The sequence below is a fragment of the Danio rerio genome, chromosome 15, assembly GCF_052040795.2.
Source record: "Danio rerio strain M-AB ecotype USA chromosome 15, GRCz13ab, whole genome shotgun sequence".
Classification (NCBI taxonomy): Eukaryota; Metazoa; Chordata; class Actinopteri; order Cypriniformes; family Danionidae; genus Danio; species Danio rerio.
In genome coordinates this window covers 11,210,001-11,232,553 of record NC_141035.1, presented here as the reverse complement: position 1 = coordinate 11,232,553, position 22,553 = coordinate 11,210,001, and the positions used below count along the sequence as shown (strand labels likewise).

The window sequence follows — 22,553 nt, the reverse complement described above, 5'->3', positions numbered from 1 at the left end:
GATAGAAAATTAAGATTCACATTTATGTCAAGACAAATAGACTGTGATGGCAAGGAAAAATTTGATAAAAACAACTAATTTAAAGCGACATCAGCATGCCTGGGAATCATTCCAAAATCCATGCAAAGTTAAACTCAGGCCTTTTTTTTATTTTCTTGAGTGAACCGAACTATTACAGTCACTCACTGACCTTTAGAGAATTGACTGATTTTAAATTTTAGTTATTTTAGACTGTTTCATTTAATTTTAAGTTAGACAATTTTGTGTAAATAAGTGTATACAATATTTTAATTAAAGTACACTTAATTTAAACCAAATATATTTTAGTCAACTAAATCTAGAGTAGATTTAGTTAACATTTTTTTTTTATTTATTTATTTTATTTACTCGACTAAAACTACTAAAACTAAAATGATTCCCAAAGACTAAATATGACTAAAACTAAACTGGATTTTTAGACAAAAGTCTAAAACTAAATCAAAATTTTCTGTCAAAATTAACACTGTCATCAGTCTTATAGTTCTATATACTTGCTGAATGCCAACATCTGTTTTTTTAGCAATAAAAGACAAAGTGAGTCCTTAAATGAAATATTACCTGACATCTCAATGAATCCTCCAGTGCTATGTAAGAGAAACCTCTGAGCAATACAAATTTCCTCTGGGTACAAAAACGCCCTGCTCCATAAGGGACCTGAAGTGTTGAATATCTCTATTGTTCTCTTTCGTTCTCTGTGACTATTTTTGTTTCTTTTTTATTTCCTTTTGCTTCTCTCTCTCTCTCTCTCTCTCTCTATAATTCTCACGACTCCTCATTACAAAGCTAAGGTGTCCTTCCCATGTGCAACACAGTCTCATTTGTCGTGGCTATGTTGTCAAAGTTATCAAGGATTCTTCTGTAGTTGTGGCTTTGCTGATTGCTCTGGTCTCTCAGCCTTCAGAGCATCTGACAGGCCTTCAACAATTCTAATATTAGAAATCCATCACAGATTAAAGCCAAGCACAACAGTCGTGTGCTACACACGAGCACTACAGATTAATTAATGTCAGATATGCTGTACAAGAGATAAAAGGTGATGTCGGTCATCATTAAAGTTGATCATACATGGGGGTTAGTTGTTTGTACCTAACTCAATTTCTGAGGCCTAAAGTATACTTCCATTTTCCATTGCAGTGAATGCACTGCCATTGTTAGACAATTTCCATTATTAGAAGTGCTTTGTGATTGCTTATGTTCAGATCAAAGATGTAATAGGTAATTTTTAATAAAAAATTTTCTTCACATTCTAATAGCAATCATTAAGCCTAATGCATTTATGTGTATTTGAATATTATGTGGAAGCCGTAGAACCAAGGGAAGTTTGTTCAATCAAAAACTTTATCTGAACGTCACGATAGTATGTCCTACCTATGGAGTCAGGTCAGTCTCAAAAATAATAAATTTACAAAATAAAATTCATACAAGCATCGCACGAGTCACATTTGCAAAAACCAATTTGTAAATTTGCAAACACAATTAGTGAATTCACAAGTAAAAAATCATAAATAATTTCACCAAATGAATTGGATTTGCATGTTTGTGATTTGTGTTTTTAAATTTACTTTTTGGATTTGTGTATTTATAAATCAAATTTTGAAGCTATGAATTGGATTTGTGTACTTTTTAATTGTTTTAAATTTACTGGTTTGGATTCACAAATTTTTGAGCCAATTTGTGTATTTTTAAATTGTGTTTTGAATTTACGAATTTAGATTTGTGTTTTTTTGAATTGTACTGTCAATTTACAAAGTGGATTTGTGTATTTTTGAATATATATTTTTTAATTTAAGAGTTGAATTTTTATATTTATGAACCGTTTTCGGAATTTACAAATTAGACTTGTATATTTTTGAATCATCTTTGGAATTTACATATTGGATTTGTGTATGTATGAATCGTGTTCTGAATTTACGAATTGGATTTGTGAATTTTTTAATTATGTTTTGAAATTACAAACTGGATTTGTGCATTCCAATATCCAAAATCTGTCTTAAAAGTATTGTTTTAGTATGTACTGGGCAAATACACACTTACTGGCCACTTTATTAAGTATCCAACTGTTTGTTAACTCAAATTCTAATCAACCAATTGCACAGCATGTAGACATGATCAAGACAGTCTGCTGAGCATTACCATGGGGAAAAATGACTTGGACATGGCATGGTTGTTGGTGCCAGGCGGGCTGGTCTGAGTATTTCAGAAACTAAATACTAAAGTATTTCATCGAACCTTCTGTGGGCACAAATGCCTTGTTGATTCCAGAGGTCAGAGGAGAATGGCCAGACTGGTTCCAACTGATAGTAAGGCAACAGTAATTCAAATAACCACTCAATATAACAGAGGTATGCAGACAAGCATCTCTGAATGCACAACACATCGAACCTTGAGGCAGATAAGCTACAGCAGCAGAAGACCACATGGGGTGCCACTCCTGTCAGCTAAAAACAGGAAACTGAGGCTAAAATTTGCAGAGACTCACCAAAACTGGACTATAGAAGACTGTAAGAACATTGCCTGGTCTGATGAGTTTCGATTTCTGCTGCAAAATTCAGATGGTAGGGTCAGAATTTGTTGTCCACTACATGAAAGCATGGATTTATTCTGCCTTATATCAACAGTTCAGATTGCTGCTGGTGGTGTAATGGTGTGGGGGATATTTTTATGTCTATGCCTTTATGGCCACAGTGTACCCATCTTCTGAAGTGCTCAAATGGCCTCCACAGTCACTAGAACTCAATCCAATAGAGCACCCTTGGGATGTGCATCATGGATATGCAGCCGTCAAATCTGCAGCAACTGCATGATGCTGTCAAGTCAATATGGACCAAAATCTCAAAGGAATATTTCCAGTACTTTGTTGAATCTATGCCACAAAGGATTAATGCAGTTCTGAGGTGAAAAAGACACGGTACCAGTAAGGTGTACCTAATAAAATGACCAGTGAGTGTAGAGAGGAAGTGCTTTCCATATGTTTTAGATGAGACATGTGAATGGTGGACACATATATTGCTGTGTGTCATCATTGTAAGTGTTACAGTGTTGTGTGATTCAGTTGTGGCGCTTCACTTTATTTTGTTCTCCTGGCTTGTTGAATGCCCAAGTGAAGATTTTCTGGAAACAAATAATGCTCAGCAAGGTATTTTGCCTTTTGGTACCATACTGTGGATAGTTACCCTTATGAAAGGGTCTCAAAAAAATGGTACTGATTTGCTATTTAAGTACTTCTGACAAAAGTGAACATTAGCATAGCCCTCAGTGGAAATAAGCCATTTTGAAAAGGTACCACTCAAGTGACAGATTGTGTACAGCTTTTTATGAGAGTGTAGCTAAACTGTGTTGGACAGTTTCACACACACATAGTGGCGGCCTCGAAACCACACAGGAAATGTTCCATCCAGGCAGGTTATAAAATTGCCATTTATTGTAGCCCTGCTGCGCGCTGAGGTCCTGTGTTCTCTGTGTGTGGCAGCCATGAAAGTCTTAAAAGCATGTAGAAATATGGACTCTTCAAATTCACCACTGGACACGGCCGTCTCAGTCACTGCTTGGAGATGGAATTATACTCGACAGTTCTGAAGGGAAGTGCGGGGTCTGGACCGCAGGTACTGAACTCAGATCAGTCGTGGTGTCAAAAATGCTTTATGTGAGAGTGGCAGAGGCACAGCGAGAGATAGATGGTGCTCCAACGACACATGCAGAGAGAGTCTCGAAGCGCTTTCATGGCAGATACAAAGTGAGAAAGCCTTCTGATGTATAATTGTGTCGGTGGACGTAAATACAAATGGCCAAGCCTTAATTTATCTAACATTACTGCACCAGCGCACACTCTCAGCCATCTTTCAAGAGACCCGCATGTGCCCTCAGCTTAGAAATGGAGGCTGGAAGCCATCAAACACCCTTGATAGGCTCAGGCGTCGCATGGGGATAGCCAATCCGCCAGCCTTTTCCTCTCACATCAAGACACATTCTTTCAAAAACATTCTCTGCAGCACAGTGCAGTTACCGCCTTCTCTCCTGCTTTTCTCCCTCTCCTTCCCTCTGTACGGCTTCCCGTCTGTTGCATCCTCTGCGATGATTGACTCTCTTGAGGAAGGGGAAGGCTGTGTCCGGGCTCACATTTCCAGTCCTTTGTCCGACACAAAAGCATCTTTGTCGAGAGAGAGCTCAGCCCCGGGCGCACCAGCGACTGGCCTTAGAGAGGGAATATTTTTCGCCGCTATTTCATGTTTAATTCAGGTTGAATTGCGTGTGGATTTGCTTTGTCACAAAAAAGAAGTTGATCATGTCAGAATGTTTGCCGTGCCTCCACTGCTTTATGGAATTATTTTTGGTTATTTATTTTGTTTTGAGTGTGTCATAGCGGTGGCGTCCTGCCAAAGATTTGTTTGCTTTCAGGCTTTTTCCGTTGCAGTTGTTATCAGTCGCGCAAAGTGATTCATGCTTAGCATTTGGTAGTTGATCCGTGTGTTTATCCACTGAGCCACAGAATCCCAGGACAGACAGCGGCAGATGAGGTTATCAAATAAAATGTCACAAGTTTATTTGAGGACTATAATTGGTCATCGGGAATGATTGCAAATCACATTATAATGAGTTTTATGATGAAACGCAGCAACTTTTTATGGCCAATTGTGTCAGTGTGATGCATGAGCGTACTGCGGAATGTATAAAACCATGTTATGCAGTCTATGAGTGAGTGTGAAGCCTGTGCATGACAAACAATTTTGTTGGAACAACCAAAGTCCCGTTAAGGCAAGTAATTTCACCATTTTGTAATGCCTCTCGGGCATTCTGTTTGAATGAGGAAACATCAAATTCTCTAAAATTGCTTGTCAAGCTTATGATTGAATTTTTATATTAGGAATCACCAACAAAATTAAACAACAACTATCTTTTTATTTTCATCTCTAAACATCCAAATCGCACAAAATCTTTAAAAACTCAAGTCTGGACCAAGCCCCTCCCCCTGAGTATCGTCAGTCTATAGCGATGATTGGCTCCTGTACTTGTAGGTGGGGCTTTATTCACCATATTGACAATCACACTTTTCCCCATTGAAAAAGATGTGAGTGACATGTCTTATGTATTCTATAGTCTTTGTAACAAAACATCAAAGTATACCTTGTTTTTTAGTGACCATAACAATAACCTGTTTGGTGTAGTGGAAAGTTTGGCAGTTAACAATTAGAGATGGATTTTCTCTTATTAGTAGGGGCCAAGCACCGGAGGTGCGTAGAAACCTATTGCATTTGTTCCGGTTCTGATGTTTATTCTTCTGTCTTTTTTTTCTTACTGTTCTTCCACTCTGGGAATCTATTGCAGCCCTATGAACCATTTGTGGCATTTGCGAAAAGCTTTGGCACACTGATAAAGGACTAATTTTCAACCACAACAAATTTGCACTCACTAAATCAAACTCTCTAGCGCCACCACTTGTCCAAAGTTTCACTTATGTTTATAACTTTTGAACCGAATGGGCTACAATCAAAATTCTTTTTCAAATCCTTGGCTCAAGCCAATTCAAGATCGCCATATGACGTCATTTCCCATCATGAACATTTTTTCTCTATTTAGAATTTTTTGTAAAACCTATTTGAACAAACTCTTCTTAGACTATTTGTCTGATTTTTTTTTTTTATTATTACTATTATTATTTTTTTTTTATATACCAAAATTGAAATCACATGATCTACAGTTCATGCAGACCAAATGTTATGGAATTTAAGTTGGTTAGACATCCATTCATTCATCCATTTATTCGTTCATTCATTCATTCATTCATTCATTTTCTTTTCGGCTTAGTCCCTTTATTAATTCGAGGTCGCCAAAAATCCAAAAATTATCGCTACTTATAAAGCATATGTTTTTTACGCAGCAGATAACCTTCCAGCTGCAACCCATCTCTGGGAAACATCCATACACACTCATTCACACTTAAACAATATGGACAATTCAACGCCAACTGACCCAGCCGAGGCCCAAGCCAGTGACGTTTTTGCTGTGAGGCGACAGCACTACCTACTGCCACTGCGTCGCCTTGATTAGAGAAATAGTTTTCAATTAACTTGGAAACAAATTTAACGGAGAGCTTGTGAAAATTGACTTAAGGTGTTATCCCCATAACACATTGACATATTTGCACCAAACTTGGTGTATGTTATCACAATCATGGCCTAAAGTGAGCTGCAGCATTTTGCATACTGCATATTTTTTTAGTTATAACTTCTCAACCCTTTGTTCAAATTCATAAAACTCGTCTCTCTACATCATGTGAAGCATGCTGAGTGCAATGATGCCTGATTTTCCTAGGTCAGCCATTTTGGGTTTTGGACACTTTAAATTAGATCATAAATTGATATATTTTAGACGCATTAGTGAAATGTTATGAAAGTCACTATGCATTTTTGGGACTGGGCCCTGAAGGTACTCAAAAAGTTTGTTGAAGCAAAAAAATGCTAATACATTTTCACAAATTTTGCCTATTGTTATACTTGTTTCGATACATTCCTTGGGTTATCATAAGAATATTGATATCAATTATGCCCTAATTAACTGAACCTCCTTTCCGCCATCTAGCCTTAAGTCAAAAACCTACTTTTTCGAACGCGTCCTACATCGTTTCGTTGATTTGCACCAAATTTGACTCAGATCATCTTCACTGTGCTGACAAAAAGTTATTGAATTTGTGTTCATAGGGGAAACTGTTTTTGTTTACATCACCAACAAATGTGCTGGGATGATGCTACATAAACTACATCTGAGGCTGTATCTCTGTGATGGTTAAACGTAATGACACCAAATTTTAGGCCTGTCATTGTTGCCTCACATTACAGCGCCACCTATTGGTCAAGAGTTATAAAATAATAATTAACCATTATTAATGAAATTTCCTGTCCACCATCTTGAATTAGTTTTAAAATCAGCTTTTTTGAACTCTCCATAGATTGTTAGCCCAATTTTCACCAAATTTGGCTCATTCATGCTGCCAAAATGTTGTAGAATTTTCCAGTTGCTCTGTAGCTTGTTATCATGCTCGATTATGTGGCCGCTGGGCTGCTTGGGCCTGATAATTGCTGCTTACAGCTATATTTATCATTGCTACTAAAGGGAAAGTTTACTTAAAAAATGAAAATTTACTCACTATTAGTGTTCCAAACCTTTTTGAGTTTCTTCAGTTTGTCCACAGTAGGAACACCAAATTATGTGGTAGTCAATGGTTACAGGTTCTCAGCTTTCTTCAGAATGGCTTTTTTATGTTAAAAGAATGTGAGTAAATGATGGCAGAATTTCATTTTGGGCTTAACTATCTCTTTTATTTTCAATTCAGGTTCTGTCTGCTTACAACTGCACAAATCATCTGTCATGTTAGAATATGTGTTAATTGCATAAAAGCATTATGTTTTGTCACGAATAAATCTGTCCACACTGCCTCATTAAATATTATACATCTAAAACAAAAAGTGATCCTCAGTTTATTTCATGTTAATCCACAAAGTTCAAAATACTTTGAATAACATCATACAATAATAAATAAAACATCACAAGATCCTTTGTGGCCTTTAAAGTCCAACATATAACTCTGCTTAGAGTAATTGTCCCTCCCCATGCCTCATCCATTGCCATTATAGAGATTTATACTTCTACATTTTGCACTTCTACAACATGTTTGTAATGCTAGTAGGCAGCAGTATTCCTATGTTCCACTGTCTCAGGTTTCTTTGCTGGTGTTTTAAGTTTACGCTGGAAGTGGGTGCAATGCTGCTGCAACAGTAGTTTCAACTTGCACTCATTCATGGAAGAAAGAGATAGAAACCAGCAAATGCTCAACTGCTTCAATCATAAAATTCCACAGCTATATCACCCTGCAGCTCAAGGCGGTTACTTATTGAAGCTAAGCTGGGCTATGCCTGGTCTGTACCTGGATGGGTGATCACTTGGGAAAACTAGGTTGCTGTTGGAAGTGGTCTTAGTGAGGCCAACAGGGAAAGCTCAGCCTGTGGTCTGTGTGTGTTCTAATGCCCCAGTATAGTGGTGGGGCTAGTATACTGTCAGTTAAAGCCATCTTGCAGATGAGATGTTAAACTGAGGTCCTGACTCTCTGTGGTCATTAAAAATCCAATGGCACTTCTCGTGCAGAGCAACGATGTAACCCTGGTGTTCTGGCCAAATTTTCTCCATTGGCCATTACTGATCATGGTCTCCCAATCAGTGTGATGGCCATACATAATAAATGCGCTAAATAAATACACATTACATGACACTTAAAGTTTTACAATACATAAAATAAACAAAAGCTAAATGTCTGACAATCTCACTCCCATTGCTATTAGCCCCACCCACACTCTTTATAGCTATTCCAAGCTGAGAAGTCACAGATTTTGTTATCTAAGTTGTCTTGACATGTAGTTTTGTTTGAGCATCTGCTTGTTTGGGTATGAGACTGAAAAAGCTTCACATGCACTTGATTGAGAAGTTTGAAATGCTTTATTCTATAGTCTATAGAAATTCATAATTTTAATTGGTGACCAATTAAATAGTTTAATGAACTGGTAAGTCCAGAGATTACTATCAGTAAACATAGTAACACTTTTTATGAGTTTTGCTCTTTTGTTTAAATATTAAAATAGTTTTGGGGAACTGAAAACATATTAATATGCACATGTTTAGGAGAGTGTAGAACAGGTGTGGCCAAACTTTTTCTTATATAAGGCCCACACACACACACAAAAAAAAAAAAAAAACACTTTGGCTGTGGGCTGAACTTGAATATACCCAATTGTATTGCATCAGACCAACCATGGTTAATTTCCTAATTTATTTGCTAAGATTTAAAAAAATAAGTATATATAAATAATATAAATAAAAAACTAGAAAATGTTTTTTTTTTTTTAAACATATTAATTTATGATGCAACTAAGTATAGTAAAAACATAAGCAATCCCATTTATAACACAATAGAGTTCAATGCAGAATACACTAGTCGAGGTACTCCTGCCTTTGCCCTAATTTGCTCACCGATGTCTTGTGCATCTGTCAAGTGACAGCATTTATATTTTAAAAGTCTGATTAATTTACAACATATACATAAAACATTTCATTTTACTTGGGTATTTGTAGCTCCTCAATTAAACACAGAAATAAAAGGTTGTGTTAAATCCGAAATGGTGATCTCTCTCAAAGGCATCTGCCACAACCAACTCCCCATCATTCTCCATCTCTTTACAGATGGACAAGACGGGCCAAACAAAATGTTACAATGGGCCAACTTTGGCCTGTGGGCCCAACTTTGGGCACTTCTGATAGATTAAAGGCTGTTAAATCTAAACGCATAACAATGGCACATTGTCCTACATTACTTACATGTACTCTTTTCTAACAAGGTAACAAGCACCAAATACTGGCCTGGCATATGTAATACAGTGATTTTGGCCATGTTCAAAGATGTTTCAACACAAATCTTTTGAAAATGCTGTGTAATCATAAAAGCTTTCAGCTTTTGGTTACATCGTTGGCGTGTAAACATAACCTCATGTCATAACCTTGCTGAAAGCCTTCATTTCTTTTTTCATATCCAGAAATATTTCTTGAGTACATCAATGTGTGCTTCACCAGGGAACCAGCGTTGATCATCTCACAAATATGCTCTAAAATATTTCTGAAGAGGTAGCTAGCACATGTTACTATGAGCTATTTTGTTCATGTCATTTACATGCGCACACATGATCTGTTTTTCTCACACTCTCACTGTGCTTGTAACTGATTCAAAATGGATACTTTGGAGATCTGAAAAAGAATTACTGATGAAAGTTGGGTTTAATATTGTGCTGAAAAGAGCTAAAATTTGTTTTATTATGTGTAAAACTTGGCAAATGACCACAGAAAAAGGAGGATAATGAACATTACAGATTTTAAATGCAGATTTTAAATTCGGTGACAACTGGAATGTTGCCTTAATTGCTAGGTCATCAAGAATAATTGCAAGTTATTTATGTTGAACAATATCGCATTACAAAATCTTTACCATTTGTGTGTTATTTTAGACTTTCTGTTCATATTCAATTACAAACCACATCCATATACACTCACTGGCCACTTTATTAGGTATACCCTACTAGTAGCGGGTTGGATCCTCTTTTGCCTTTAGAACTGCCTTAATCCTTTGTGGCATAGATTTAATAAGGCACTGAAAAACTCCTCAGAGATTTTGGTCCATATTGACTTGATAGCATCACACAGTTGCTGAAGGTTTGTAGGCTGTAGATCCATATTGTGAATCTCCCGTTCCTTCACATTCAAAAGATGCTCTATTGGATTGAGATCTGGTGACTGTGGAGGCCATTTGAGTACAGTGAACTCGTTGTCATGTTCAAGAAACCAGTCTGAGATGATTTGCACTTTATGACATGGCACATTATTCTGCTGGAAGAAGCCATCAGAAGATGGGTACATTGTAATCATAAAGGGATGGAAAGATTCAGCACCAATACTTAGGTAGGCTGTGGTAGGTCCATTCTCAGTAAACCTTAAAGATCATTCTGCATGAAAATCCCAGTAGATCAGTAGTTTCTGAAATACTCAGACCAGCCTGTATGGCACCAACAACCATCCCACATTTAAAGTTACTTAACTCACCATTCTGATGCTCAGTTTAAATTGCAGCATCTTGACTATGTCTACATGCCGAAATGTATTACGTTGCTGCCATTTAACTGGTTGATTAGAAAGTTGTGGTAATGAGCAGTTCGACAGTTCTCCCTAATAAAGTGGCCAGTGAGTGTATCACAAACCATACATACACACACTTTATTGATATTCATAAGCTAAGCCCCAGATATATGTATTCTCACAAAATTAAGATAAATGCTTCTGGAGCGCTGTCCGTGTTTGGAAAGCCGGTGTCTACCCAGAATCAAGCTCCACTTCTTCACACCAGGAGTCTGTTTAATATATCTGCAATCTGTAATGAAACTCATTTTATTATATATATGCTCCTGCTTGAAATCAGAAATCTTGTAATTGGCATGCGGACATTCCTTGCATTTAAATTAGCATGCTTCAGTGAATTCGGGTGTTAGATGGCATTTCCATTAGCCGCGTCGCTGGATGTGTCATGCTCTCATGTTGGCTTCACGATGGTCAATGTTAGTGCCGTGTCACAAAAACAGCTACGCTAATTACAGAGAGTTCCTCATTAGGCTGAAGTAAATTCGTCAAGTGGTGCCACTTGAGTTCCACTTCACCTTAGACCTGCTAGCAAACTGAAAATGTCACAATTTGTTTGACACTCTTGTTATGGAAAGTGGTAAATGGCTAATTATAAATTTATTTTGATATACACTTTATTGGCTTTCATGCATACTAGTAGAGTTGAGGCTGAAGGTAAAATGTGTCAGAGGTGACATCAGACATAACCTCTTTTATGCCATTGGTCGATCAAACATATCAAACTCTGGCTTAACTCATTGATTGAGACATTATTTTTGTTTTTGATTAAATGAGATTATCAAAAGTATTTTAGCTTGAGCAAAATGTCTTATTTCACATTTAGCCATCTTTATTTTGATGCTAACCTCAAAATAACATTGATATCAGCTCTATTTCTGAGCATGGGAGTTTTTTTTTTGCTCAGCTTCAGTAAATTGCCTGGGGGTAGAAGTTTGAGTTCTGAAAGTAACAATATGGATTTACAGTGAACTCTTATTTTGAAAGATCAAGACAAACTTGATTATTTATTTTTTTATGACCCTTTTAAAATCTAAACCGATCATGGAGTACTGAGGGGAATCAAGGTTTTTGCACAGATTTTTGATAAACTGTATCTATGTGAAGAATAGATGAATGCACTTTCTTTCTGACAAATGTTGTTTGCTGTTGTTTTCTTGCAGACTCTATTGATGACTGTCCTAGTAACTGTTTTGGAAATGGAGACTGTGTGTCTGGAAACTGCCATTGTTTTCCAGGCTTCAGAGGACCCGACTGCAGCAGGGGTGAGATTTCTGTTTGCTTAACCCTAAATTTCAGATTTGATTAGTTTTGTTTATATCTTCATATATGGTGTCTTCTTTTTTCACTAAAGTATTTACTGAAGAAAAAAAAACACAGTAACATTTATTTTGAACTTGTTATTTTACGATAGATAGATAGATAGATAGATAGATAGATAGATAGATAGATAGATAGATAGATAGATAGATAGATAGATAGATAGATAGATAGGATGGATGGATGGATGGATGGATGGATGGATGGATGGATGGATGGATGGATGGATGGACGGATGGATGGACATATGTATGGACGGACGGACGGACGGACAGATGGATGGATGGATGGATGGATGGATGGATGGATGGATGGATGGATGGATGGATGGATTCTATGGATGGATGGTTGGTTGGTTAATTGGATGGATGGATGGATGGATGGATGGATGGATGGATGGATGGATGGATGGATGGATGGATGGATGGATGGATGGATGTATAGATGGATGGATACTATAGATGGTTGGTTGGTTAGTTGATTGGTTGGTTAAGTGGATGGATGGATGGATGGACCGATGGATGGATGGATGGATGGATGGATGGATGGATGGATGGATGGATGGATGGATGGATGGACGAACAGACGGACGGACGGACAGATAGATAAATAGATAGATAGATATAGACAGTATTTATGTAATGTAAAATACTTGTTATTGAAATTTGTGTTGCCAACCTAATTAAAATGTTAATAATATTTACTAGGAAAAATGTAAAATAAAAAAATAAAAAAATAATATTAATTCAAATTAAACCAGAAATCTCATTAAACCAGATATGGTCTCTATCACTTTTAATAGTGTAACTTCAGCTACAGTATAGTGCTCATCTTCTTGCCAAAGTCCAGCAGACCAGTAGGAATTCTGTTCTTGTGAAGCTACATTTGGCAGAACTTTTAACTTATCTCTGTGTGTGTGAATGTGTATGTGTTTCCAGCATCATGTCCTGTGCTGTGCAGTGGGAACGGTCAGTACCTGAAAGGACGCTGCATGTGTCACAGCGGCTGGAAAGGGTCTGAATGTGATGTTCCTACAAACCAGTGCATCGACATCACCTGCAGTGGACATGGAACATGCATTGTGGGAACCTGCATCTGCAATCCTGGCTACAAAGGAGAAAACTGCGAAGAAGGTACTAGAAAATATGTTTTTAAACCTATTTAATCATGGATGATTATATATTGTGATTAATTATTGATTAATTCCCCATGTAATTTTTTAAGTGACTCACAAAATAAAAAAAATAAAAAACAGAATTTTCAGCATTTTTACTTTAGTCTTTAGTCTCACATTAATCCTTCAAAAACCTTCCAACTTGAATTTAAATGTTAAAAAAATGTTCAATGCCAACATATAGTTAGGTCCATAAGTATTTGGAAATCGACACAATTCAAAATTTTTTTGGATTTAAATAAAACGATCAAGATGTGTTTTAATTTAAGATTTGTATTTACATATAAATCAGGTGAACGATGTAGGAATTACAACAGGTTGCATACATGTTACTACTTCAATGTGTTCCTTGTGCCGCCATTCATACCGCGACGACGGCGGTACTTGATGCGCCAGCAGCATTTGACCGCTGGGTGGCACTTTAACCACAGATATTCAGCTTTGCCTTTTCACAATGCTAAACAGACTGTTCTGTAGGCGTAGCTTACTGTATGTGATGTGATGTGTTCAATTAAAATATAATTTTAATTTAGTTTTTCTGGTAATAGACATGCTCTTACACTATACTATGCTGTAGAAAAGATACATGGTGAGAAGTCAAAAAGCAAATATAAGAATTAAGTTATTAGCCTTCAGTGCCTGATTAAATTGCTTTGGGGTGAAAATAATGTTTTGATTTCTTTGACTATCATGGCAATGTTATTATCTCAAATCTTAAACGTGCGCATATGAAAAACAGCAAAATAATATAGATTATCCTGCCGGTAGAGCACATCACCTCACAGTTGTGAACTTGCGATCACCTCAACTTACATTTAAAATTTGTTTACCTGGTTTATTGTAAACTTTTTAAGTGCAAAGAGGATTCGTTTTGGAAAATAAAATTGAAGAAATGAAAGACAACTAAAGTGAAAGCATATTCAGTACAAATAAGTAGTCTTAAATAAATAAATAAATAAATAAATAAATAAATAAATAAATAAATAAAGCAGTCTTTTAGTCTAAATATAAAGAGATGTAGTTTGCTATTTTGATAGGACTAAGACAAGATATTTTCATTTATGTTTTTAATTTACGTTTTTATTTACATTTTCGTTGTTGATTATATTTTACTATCTCATTTTATGTTTCAATTATAGTACATAATAATAAACGAATAATGAAAATAAATAAATAATGAAAATAGGACATAAATTAAGTCTGGCAGGTTTATTTTTAATAATTAATTTCAGTTCCGTTTTTTTGTTTCAAAACGTCAATGTTCTGCTTTAAAGTATAACTGTTTTGTTTTGTTTTTTTACTTAATGGCTCAGTAAGTTTTGTATTTTAATTTCATATTCAGTCCCCTTGCATATGCATGTGAAATATAATGCCGCATAACCGCGGAAAAAGAAGAAAAGGCTGTCAGTTAAAGCTAATCAAAATTAGCTATATTAAAATACAGCATTTATGTTAATACAGGCAGAGTGTGAACAAACTCAAGGCTAAGATATGCGCTTGTTTTTTAATGCATTTAAAAATAAATGCTATATAGCCTAAATAAATGTTTTGTTTTTTTTTTTTTTTACTTTTTTTGTATGGTAAAGGACAATGCACATTATGTTATTGATGTAAACTTAGGCTAAAACTTACCATTGATAAACGTGACCTACCTCAAGCAGATCACTTAAAGTGTAATAAAAATAATGTTGCCGCAGGACATAAACGAAGTCCCGCAAGTTTATTTTTAATAATTTAGTTTCAGTACTATTTTTTTTTTTTCTCAAAACATCAATAGCACCTTCAATAATCTAAACATTTAAAGATGGACCGCAAGATGTGTTGAGTGGCTATATGTGGTGAAGAACGATGGCAAAGCTAAGTGTGATTATTGTAATAAACTAATAAGTTATAAAGCAGAGAGTCCCGACCAACAGGACTGACTTAGCATATGCGGTTGGCTCATTCTTCACGAATATAGAATTAAAATAATGGCGCATTAGGTTCATTGTGCATCCCGCAGGTGCAACCAACAAGAGTTGTGCATTTTAGTTTAACTTTTTTGAGCGTTATAAGCAGCTCGGTGTTAGTTTTTAATTAAATATATCGAGCCGAAACTAAGCAGCGCATTCTCTCCGCCTCCTCCTTTATAACCAGCGGGACATGCTGCTGAAGCAGGAAAGACACTCCGTCGTTCATAATCTTAGCTGATGTGTCGGAGTGGAAAGAATATATCAAAGAGGAATGTTCTTTTTACAGTGCCGATATGTTTAATCTTTTTTTCCATGTCATTTCTCTTCAGCAAATTATATTTTTAAAGCTGCTTGATTCTTTTAAAACCGAAAGCAGAGCCCGTCAATTGGTGTTTTTTCATAAGATACTCCTTTATTAATGTTTTATTAATGTTTTATTTTATGAGTGTCTTTAATGTGCTTACAATTTTAATTTATAAGTGACTTTGTTGCGTCCCCTTGATGTTTCAATAACGCATAATAATCTATACACCATATTAAAGACAACAGAAAGACATAAATCTTTACAAATTACCTGTCCCCTTTTGTAGACTCAAAACAAGTGTCAAATCTTGAAAAAATTGCCTGAGCCATATTAAAATATAATTTAAAGAATTACATTATCGGATAAAACCGCATTAAATAAATAAACCAATATAAAACAAGCAAAAGCAAGCTATAACAGTTTAGGTAGGTCTATGTAGCCTACATAAATGAAACTGTTAAAGTCAAATTAAACTTTCATTTTACAAGATATTTTTTTTTTAAAGATTTTACATATTTTCTAAAAACAATAAACACCAGAGAAGGTTTAAATATTTATATAGTGGGTACGATGATAATAATTAAATCGTTCAAACAGAGCATTTTTTGGGGAGAGTGAAAGCAGAATGCACCTTTTGATGAATTAGCTCTAACCTTTGACAGTTTTTTTTTCTTTCCGCGGTTATGCGCGCATTATATTTCAAATGCATATGCAAGGTGACTGAAATTGAAATTAAAATACAAAACATACTGGGCCATTAAGTAAAAAAACAAAACAACATTATACTTTAAAGAGAACTTTAAAGAGAACATTGTTGTTTTGAAACAAAAAAATAACTGAAAACTATTAAAAATAAACCTGCGAGATATGTCCTGCGGCAAAATTATTTTATGAAGCAGTATTCAACTTAAGCTTTTTAGACCATGCGCCTGACCATTTCTTAGTGTTTCACCACATGTCCTTAAATACATAAGGCCTATTTTTATTATTTTTCATTATTCGTTTATTATTATGTACAATAATTGTGACATAAAATTAAATAGTAAAATATAATCAACAACGAAAATGTAAATAAAAAGGTAAATTAAAACATAAATGAAAAGGTCTTGTGTTAGTCCTACCAAAATAGCAAACACTGAAAATCTCTTTACATTTAGGCTAAAAGACTGCTTTAATTTTTTAATTTAGGCATGCTTAGAATATTTGTACTGAATGTTTGTGCTTTCATATTAGTTGTCTTTAACTTCTTCAATTCTATTTTTCAAAAAGAATCCTCTTTGCACTTAAAAAGTTTAGAATAACAATAAATCGTGTTAACAAATTTTAAATGATTAATAAAGGAATTATAATGCTTTGACTTATTGTTTAATCTCATTTACAAGCACAGTAGCATATTTAAGGCTGCTGTGTGGGCTATTTCTGTCGGTTCGCATCCCGTCCCTTTGCGCCCCCCTGGCGGCTCAGTCACAAACTGCGGTCATACACTAAAAACAAAGCGGCTCCCATTTCAAACGGCGGCGGTATATGACACGGCGGTAATAGTCACTTTGAACTCTCACCTACTGTATGTGTCTCCCACTTGTTAAGGGACCAAAAGTAATTGGACAGAATAAAAATCATAAATTAAACTTACACTTTTTAATACTTGTTGCAAATCCTTTGCAGTCAAAAACAGCCCAAAGTCTGAAAGCATATACATCATCAGTCACTGGGTTTAATTCCTGGTGGTGCTCTGCTAGGGCTCTACAGCAACTGTCTGTAGTTTCTGCTTGTTCTCGGGGCATTTTCCCTTCAGTTTTGTCTTCAGCAAGTGAAATAAATGCATGCTCAATCGGATTCACATCAGGTGATTAACTTGGCCATTGTATAACATTCCACTTCTTTCCTTTCAAAAACTCTTTAGTTTTCTTTGCAGTATGCGTTGGGTCATTCTCCATCTGCACTGTGAAGTGGCGTTCAATGAGTTCTGAAGCATTTGGCTTAATATGAGCAGAAAATATTGCCTGAAACCCTGCAGAATTCATCCTCACTTTGGTGTAGTCTTCTCTTGATCGTTGACATTGAAATACAAACGCCTACCTCCTGGAGAGTGTTCTTGATCTGGCCAACTGTTGTGAAGTGCTTTCTTCACCAGGGAAAGAATTCTTTGGTCATCCACCACAGTTGTTTCTGTGGTTTTCCAGGTGTTTTGGTGTTGCTGAGTTCACTGGTGCGATTTTTTTTTTCTTTTCTTTTAAGAATGTTGCAAACGGGTCTTTTGGCCAGGCCTAATGTTTCTGCTATCTTTCTGATGGGTTTGTTTTGTTTTTTCAGCCTAATGATGGCTTACTTGACTGATAGTGACAGCTCTTTGGCTCTCATCTTGAGAGTTGACAGTAACAGATTCCAAATGCAAATAGCGCACTTGAAATCAACTCAGGACCGTATATCTGCCCATTGTAATTGGGATAATGAGAGAATAACACACACTTGGCCATGGAACAGCTTAGAAGCCAATTGTCCAATTACTTTTGGTGCCTTAACAAGTGGGAGGCACATATGCAAACTGTTGTAATTCCTACAGCGTTCACCTGATTTGGATTTACATACCTTCAAATTAAAGCTGACGGTCTGCAATTAAAGCACATCTTGGTCATTTTATTTCAAATCCATTGTGTTTTTGTATAGAGTCAAAATGTTAGAATTGTGTAGATGTCCATAACACATAATACTTGATAATGATTAAGTGCCAAATTGTAAAGATACTTATGTTCAGCTTTATATATATATATATATATATAAATATTCACCTGCTGTTTTTGAACAAGTAAATGAAACCTTGTCTTTTTAACAACATAAAAAAGTCCTGATAATGACATATTTTGGTAGTATATCTAAAACATTTCGTACCATTTTATGATCATTTCACAGTCATGGTATTGTACCAAAATAAAAGTCTAATTTCTTCCGCACCAAATCACACAGAAACAGAAAAAAAGGCCGATTATGCATGCAAACGTCCCCTTTTGAATATTTAATATGGGCGTACATGACCTTGGAGTTTGTAGCGGCCCATAAGTATCCAACTCGTCTCGTTCTGCCTAGAAAGTCCCCGCGCTCCTTTACATGCATTATGGATCCTTCTGAGAGTCCGGTGCAATCCATTAAGAGATGAACAATTCCTTTGTGTCAAGATCCAATAAGTTGAATTTGCACTCTCTGAACTGAGCCTACAGCAGCCTCAACGACAAACCCAGAAGAGATAAGATTAAAGTAGCCATTGTGTTTGGCAGTTTTTTTGAAGGCTCTCATTTCAAGATGAAAAATGATGTGGGCGATTTTGACAAATGGTCGGTTCTGACTCTTCTGACCCCCGGCAATTCTATTTTGGGGTCTCAGAATGCAGACTCGGGCCCTTTAACGCTTCTACCTTTCTTCGTGGCGACCTTCAGGCGCTGATGATTAATTGCCAGGAGAGAAGCTCTTGTCATTTAGCCTATGATCTCTGTGCCTCGCGCCCAAACCATCTGCTAAGAGACCTGAACTGCTGCTGGTCTATAGGAATGCTCTTTCCACCCATTTGTGTCACGGTAAAGGAGTCTGCCATGTAGCGACCCCTATCCCTCTTTTCCCATCACGTCCCAGCTGGCCTCATGTTAGCCATCTGTGAGAGAGCATTATTGCTTTGCGGCTTTTCACAGTATCGTGTAAAGGTTTGGGGCTAGTACATTTTTATTTTATTTTATTTCATTTCATTTCATTTCATTTCATTTCATTTCATTTCATTTCATTTTATTTTATTTTATTTTTTAATTTAATTTAATTTAATTAAATTTTTGGATTTTATTTTTACCTTTTATTTTATTTTATCATTATTTTTGTTGTTGTTGTTGTTGTTTTTTTTACTTTTTATTTAATTTTATATTATTTATATAATATTTTTGTTTTGTTGTTGTTGCTGTTCTTCTGTTCTTCTTACTACTACTACTATTATTATTATTATTATTATTATTATTATTATTATTATTATTATTATTATTATTATTGTATAGCTTTTACTGTGTTGGTCATGAAAAAAAATGCAACTTAAACCTAAAAATTACTGTGTCATAAAGTTGCCAAATTATAATTCCCAAATCATAAAATCCTGTATTTTTTTGACTTGCCAAAATTCTAAATTTTCTCCCTTATATTTTAAGAATTTAATTTGCCACACAATTTGACAGTGGAATTGTACAATATACTTTTTAGGAAATTTACATTAGGAATCAAAAACTTTATTATATTATATTATTATATTATATTATATTATATTATATTATATTATATTATATTATATTATATTATATTATATTATATTATATTATATTATATTATATTATATTATATTATTGATTATCTGTTTGACTTAGTCCAGTTTATTAAGCTGGGGTTGACACAGCGAAATAAACCACCAACTTATCCAGCATATGTTTTTTTACGCAGCGGATTCCCTTCCAAATGCAACCCATCATTGGGAAACATCCATACACACTTATTCACACACATACACTATGGCTAATTTAGCTTACACAATTCACCTGTACCGCGTGTCTTTGGACACACAGAAATGCCAACTGGTTCGTTGGTTCAAGCCTCTGATTAGTCAGTTGGCATTTCTTTGTGAAGTTTGCATGTTCTCTCTGCGTTTGCATGGGTTTCCTCTAAGTGCTCTGGTTTCCCTCACAAGTACATAGACTATTGTGTAAGAGAAAAGTGATCTTAAAAATTACACTCACCAGCCATTATTAGGTATTCATTAGGTACACCTTACTAGTACCGAGTTGGACCTATTTTTGCCCTCAGAACTGCCTTAATCCTTCTTGGCATAGATTCAACAAGGTACTGAGTCTGGTTCCCTCAAGGTTTTTTTTTTCTTCACTCCCATCAGGTGAAGTTTTTTTTCCCTCTCCGCTGTCGCCACTGCCTCGCATGGTTCAGGATTGGTAGAGCTACGCATCGATGAATTTGCTCTTCAGTGTTTGAACTCTCAGTAATGATTAAATCACACTGAACTGAGCTAAACTGAACTGAACTGAACTTAAACACTAAAACCTGAACCACACTGTTCCAGTTACTGTGACCATTTATGTGAAGCTGCATTGACACAATCTACATTGTAAAAGCGCTATACAAATAAAGCTGAATTGAATTGAATTGAATACTTAACTATTCCTCTGAGGTTTGGTCTATATTGACATGACAGCATCAGGCAGTTGCTCCAGACAAAATCTACCACATCCAAAAGGTACTCTATTGGATCGAGATCTGGTTACTGTGGAGGCCATCTGAGTACAGTGAACTCATTTTCATGTTTAAGAAAGCAGTCTGAGATGCTTTATGACATGGTGCATTATCCTGCTGGAAGTAGCCATAAGAAGATTAGCACACTGTGGTCATAAAGAGATGGACATGGTCAGCAACAATACTCAGAAAGGCCGTGGCAAAAGCACCATTCTCAATTGGTACTAATGAAGAAAATGAAGAATGAAGAAAATGTCCCCCACACCATCACCACCAGCATCAGCTTGAACCATTGATAAAAATCCATGCTTTCATATTGTTGACTCCAAATTCGGATACTACCATCCGAATGTTGCAGCAGAAATCAAGACTCATCAGACCAGGCAACGTTTTTCCAATCTTTTATTGTCCAATTTTGGTGAGGCTTTGCCATTTGTAGGCTCAGTTTTCAGTTCTTAGCTGACAGGAGTGGCAATCTGGTCTTCTGCTGCTGTAGCTCATCTGCCTCATGGTTGGACATGTTGTGCATTCAGAGATGCTCTTCCGAATGTAGGGCAGCTTTTTGAGTTACTGTTTCCTTTCCATCGGCTCCAACCAGTCTTCTCCTCTGACCTCTGGCATCAGCAAGGCATTTGTGCCCACAGATTTGCAGCTCACTGGATGATTTATCTCTTTCAGACCATTCTCTGAAACCCTAGAAATGGTTGTGTGTGACAATCCCAGTAGATCAACAATTTCTGAAATAATCAGACCAGCCCGTCTGGTACCAAAACCAATGCCAAGTTCATAGTCACTTATATCACCTTTCCTTTCCATTCTGATGCTTAATTTAAACTGCAGCAGATCACACAGTCAACACAGATTAGGTTAACGTCCCATAATACAGTTTGCCACCGTGAATAAATGAATCACACAATATGCAGACTGGTAATTAACACACAAAACACAGTGTACTCTCAACCAAGCATTTTAAGGTTTAAGATCTGTCATTCCACTATTATATGTCTACCTATAAAGCTTACATATTTCTTCAAAAACAGTGACTGAATTTCAAATCCTTTTGTTTATACTTTCTTACGTGTTCAAATTCAAACTAGCATGCTGCATCTTGTCACCCTATTTTAAATTCAGAAATGTTTAATTCAGCCTAACAGCACTGCCTTCTTCGCTTTATTATCATTTCCCACCCTGAAATGGGTTGCAAAAGCATTCAATTCCCACTTTAAGCTTTCTTCTCTATTTTCTTTAATGAAACAAATCCAACTTTAGGGTGTTGAAAGAGCCTGATCGGCAGCGCGTTCTTTAACAAGGATTAGAAATGAATTAAGCGTAATGTGGCTGCAGAAGCCTAACGTTTGGCCCATGGGCCGTCAGAGGTGTTCTTGTTTGCATTCTGCCACGCTCGCTTCTGGGTTCACAGTAAGTGGGGGGAGCACATCCAGCGCCGCTTTTCAATTTAGCAGAACATGCTCCGACCGCGCCAGTCTTTCCCTTCCCGATGCTGGAGGAAATCTCATTACCAGCAGCAGAGAGAGAGAGAAAGAGAGAGAGAGCAACACTCTTCCTCCTGCCAGTTCACTGCTCCACTGCCAATGTGGCTGTTTAATTCGACCGTTTGCGAATCCTGTTTCTCTCAGGCTTTTTGGAAGTGTCAAGCCACCTTAGAATGCTACAAGAGCTCAGACCCTAGAGTTTGTGTGTTTTTTCTGGCCTAGGATGGATGACTAAGGCCTGAGTCATGCTTTGAATGCAAGAGGAACAGCAGGGGACGCTGAGCTAT

General features: G+C 36.2%; 1 protein-coding gene across 23 annotated transcripts in view; it reads left to right on the top strand.

Moving 5' to 3' along the window:
* The window catches only part of tenm4 (teneurin transmembrane protein 4), a 462,218-nt gene that overhangs the window by 268,612 nt on the left and 171,053 nt on the right, over positions 1–22,553 (top strand). For all 23 annotated transcript variants that reach the window (XM_087282405.1, XM_087282404.1, XM_087282403.1 and 20 more), the window contains 2 exon segments: positions 11,925–12,026; positions 13,020–13,214. In XM_087282405.1, coding sequence (XP_087138531.1) covers positions 11,925–12,026; positions 13,020–13,214 — 297 coding nt within the window.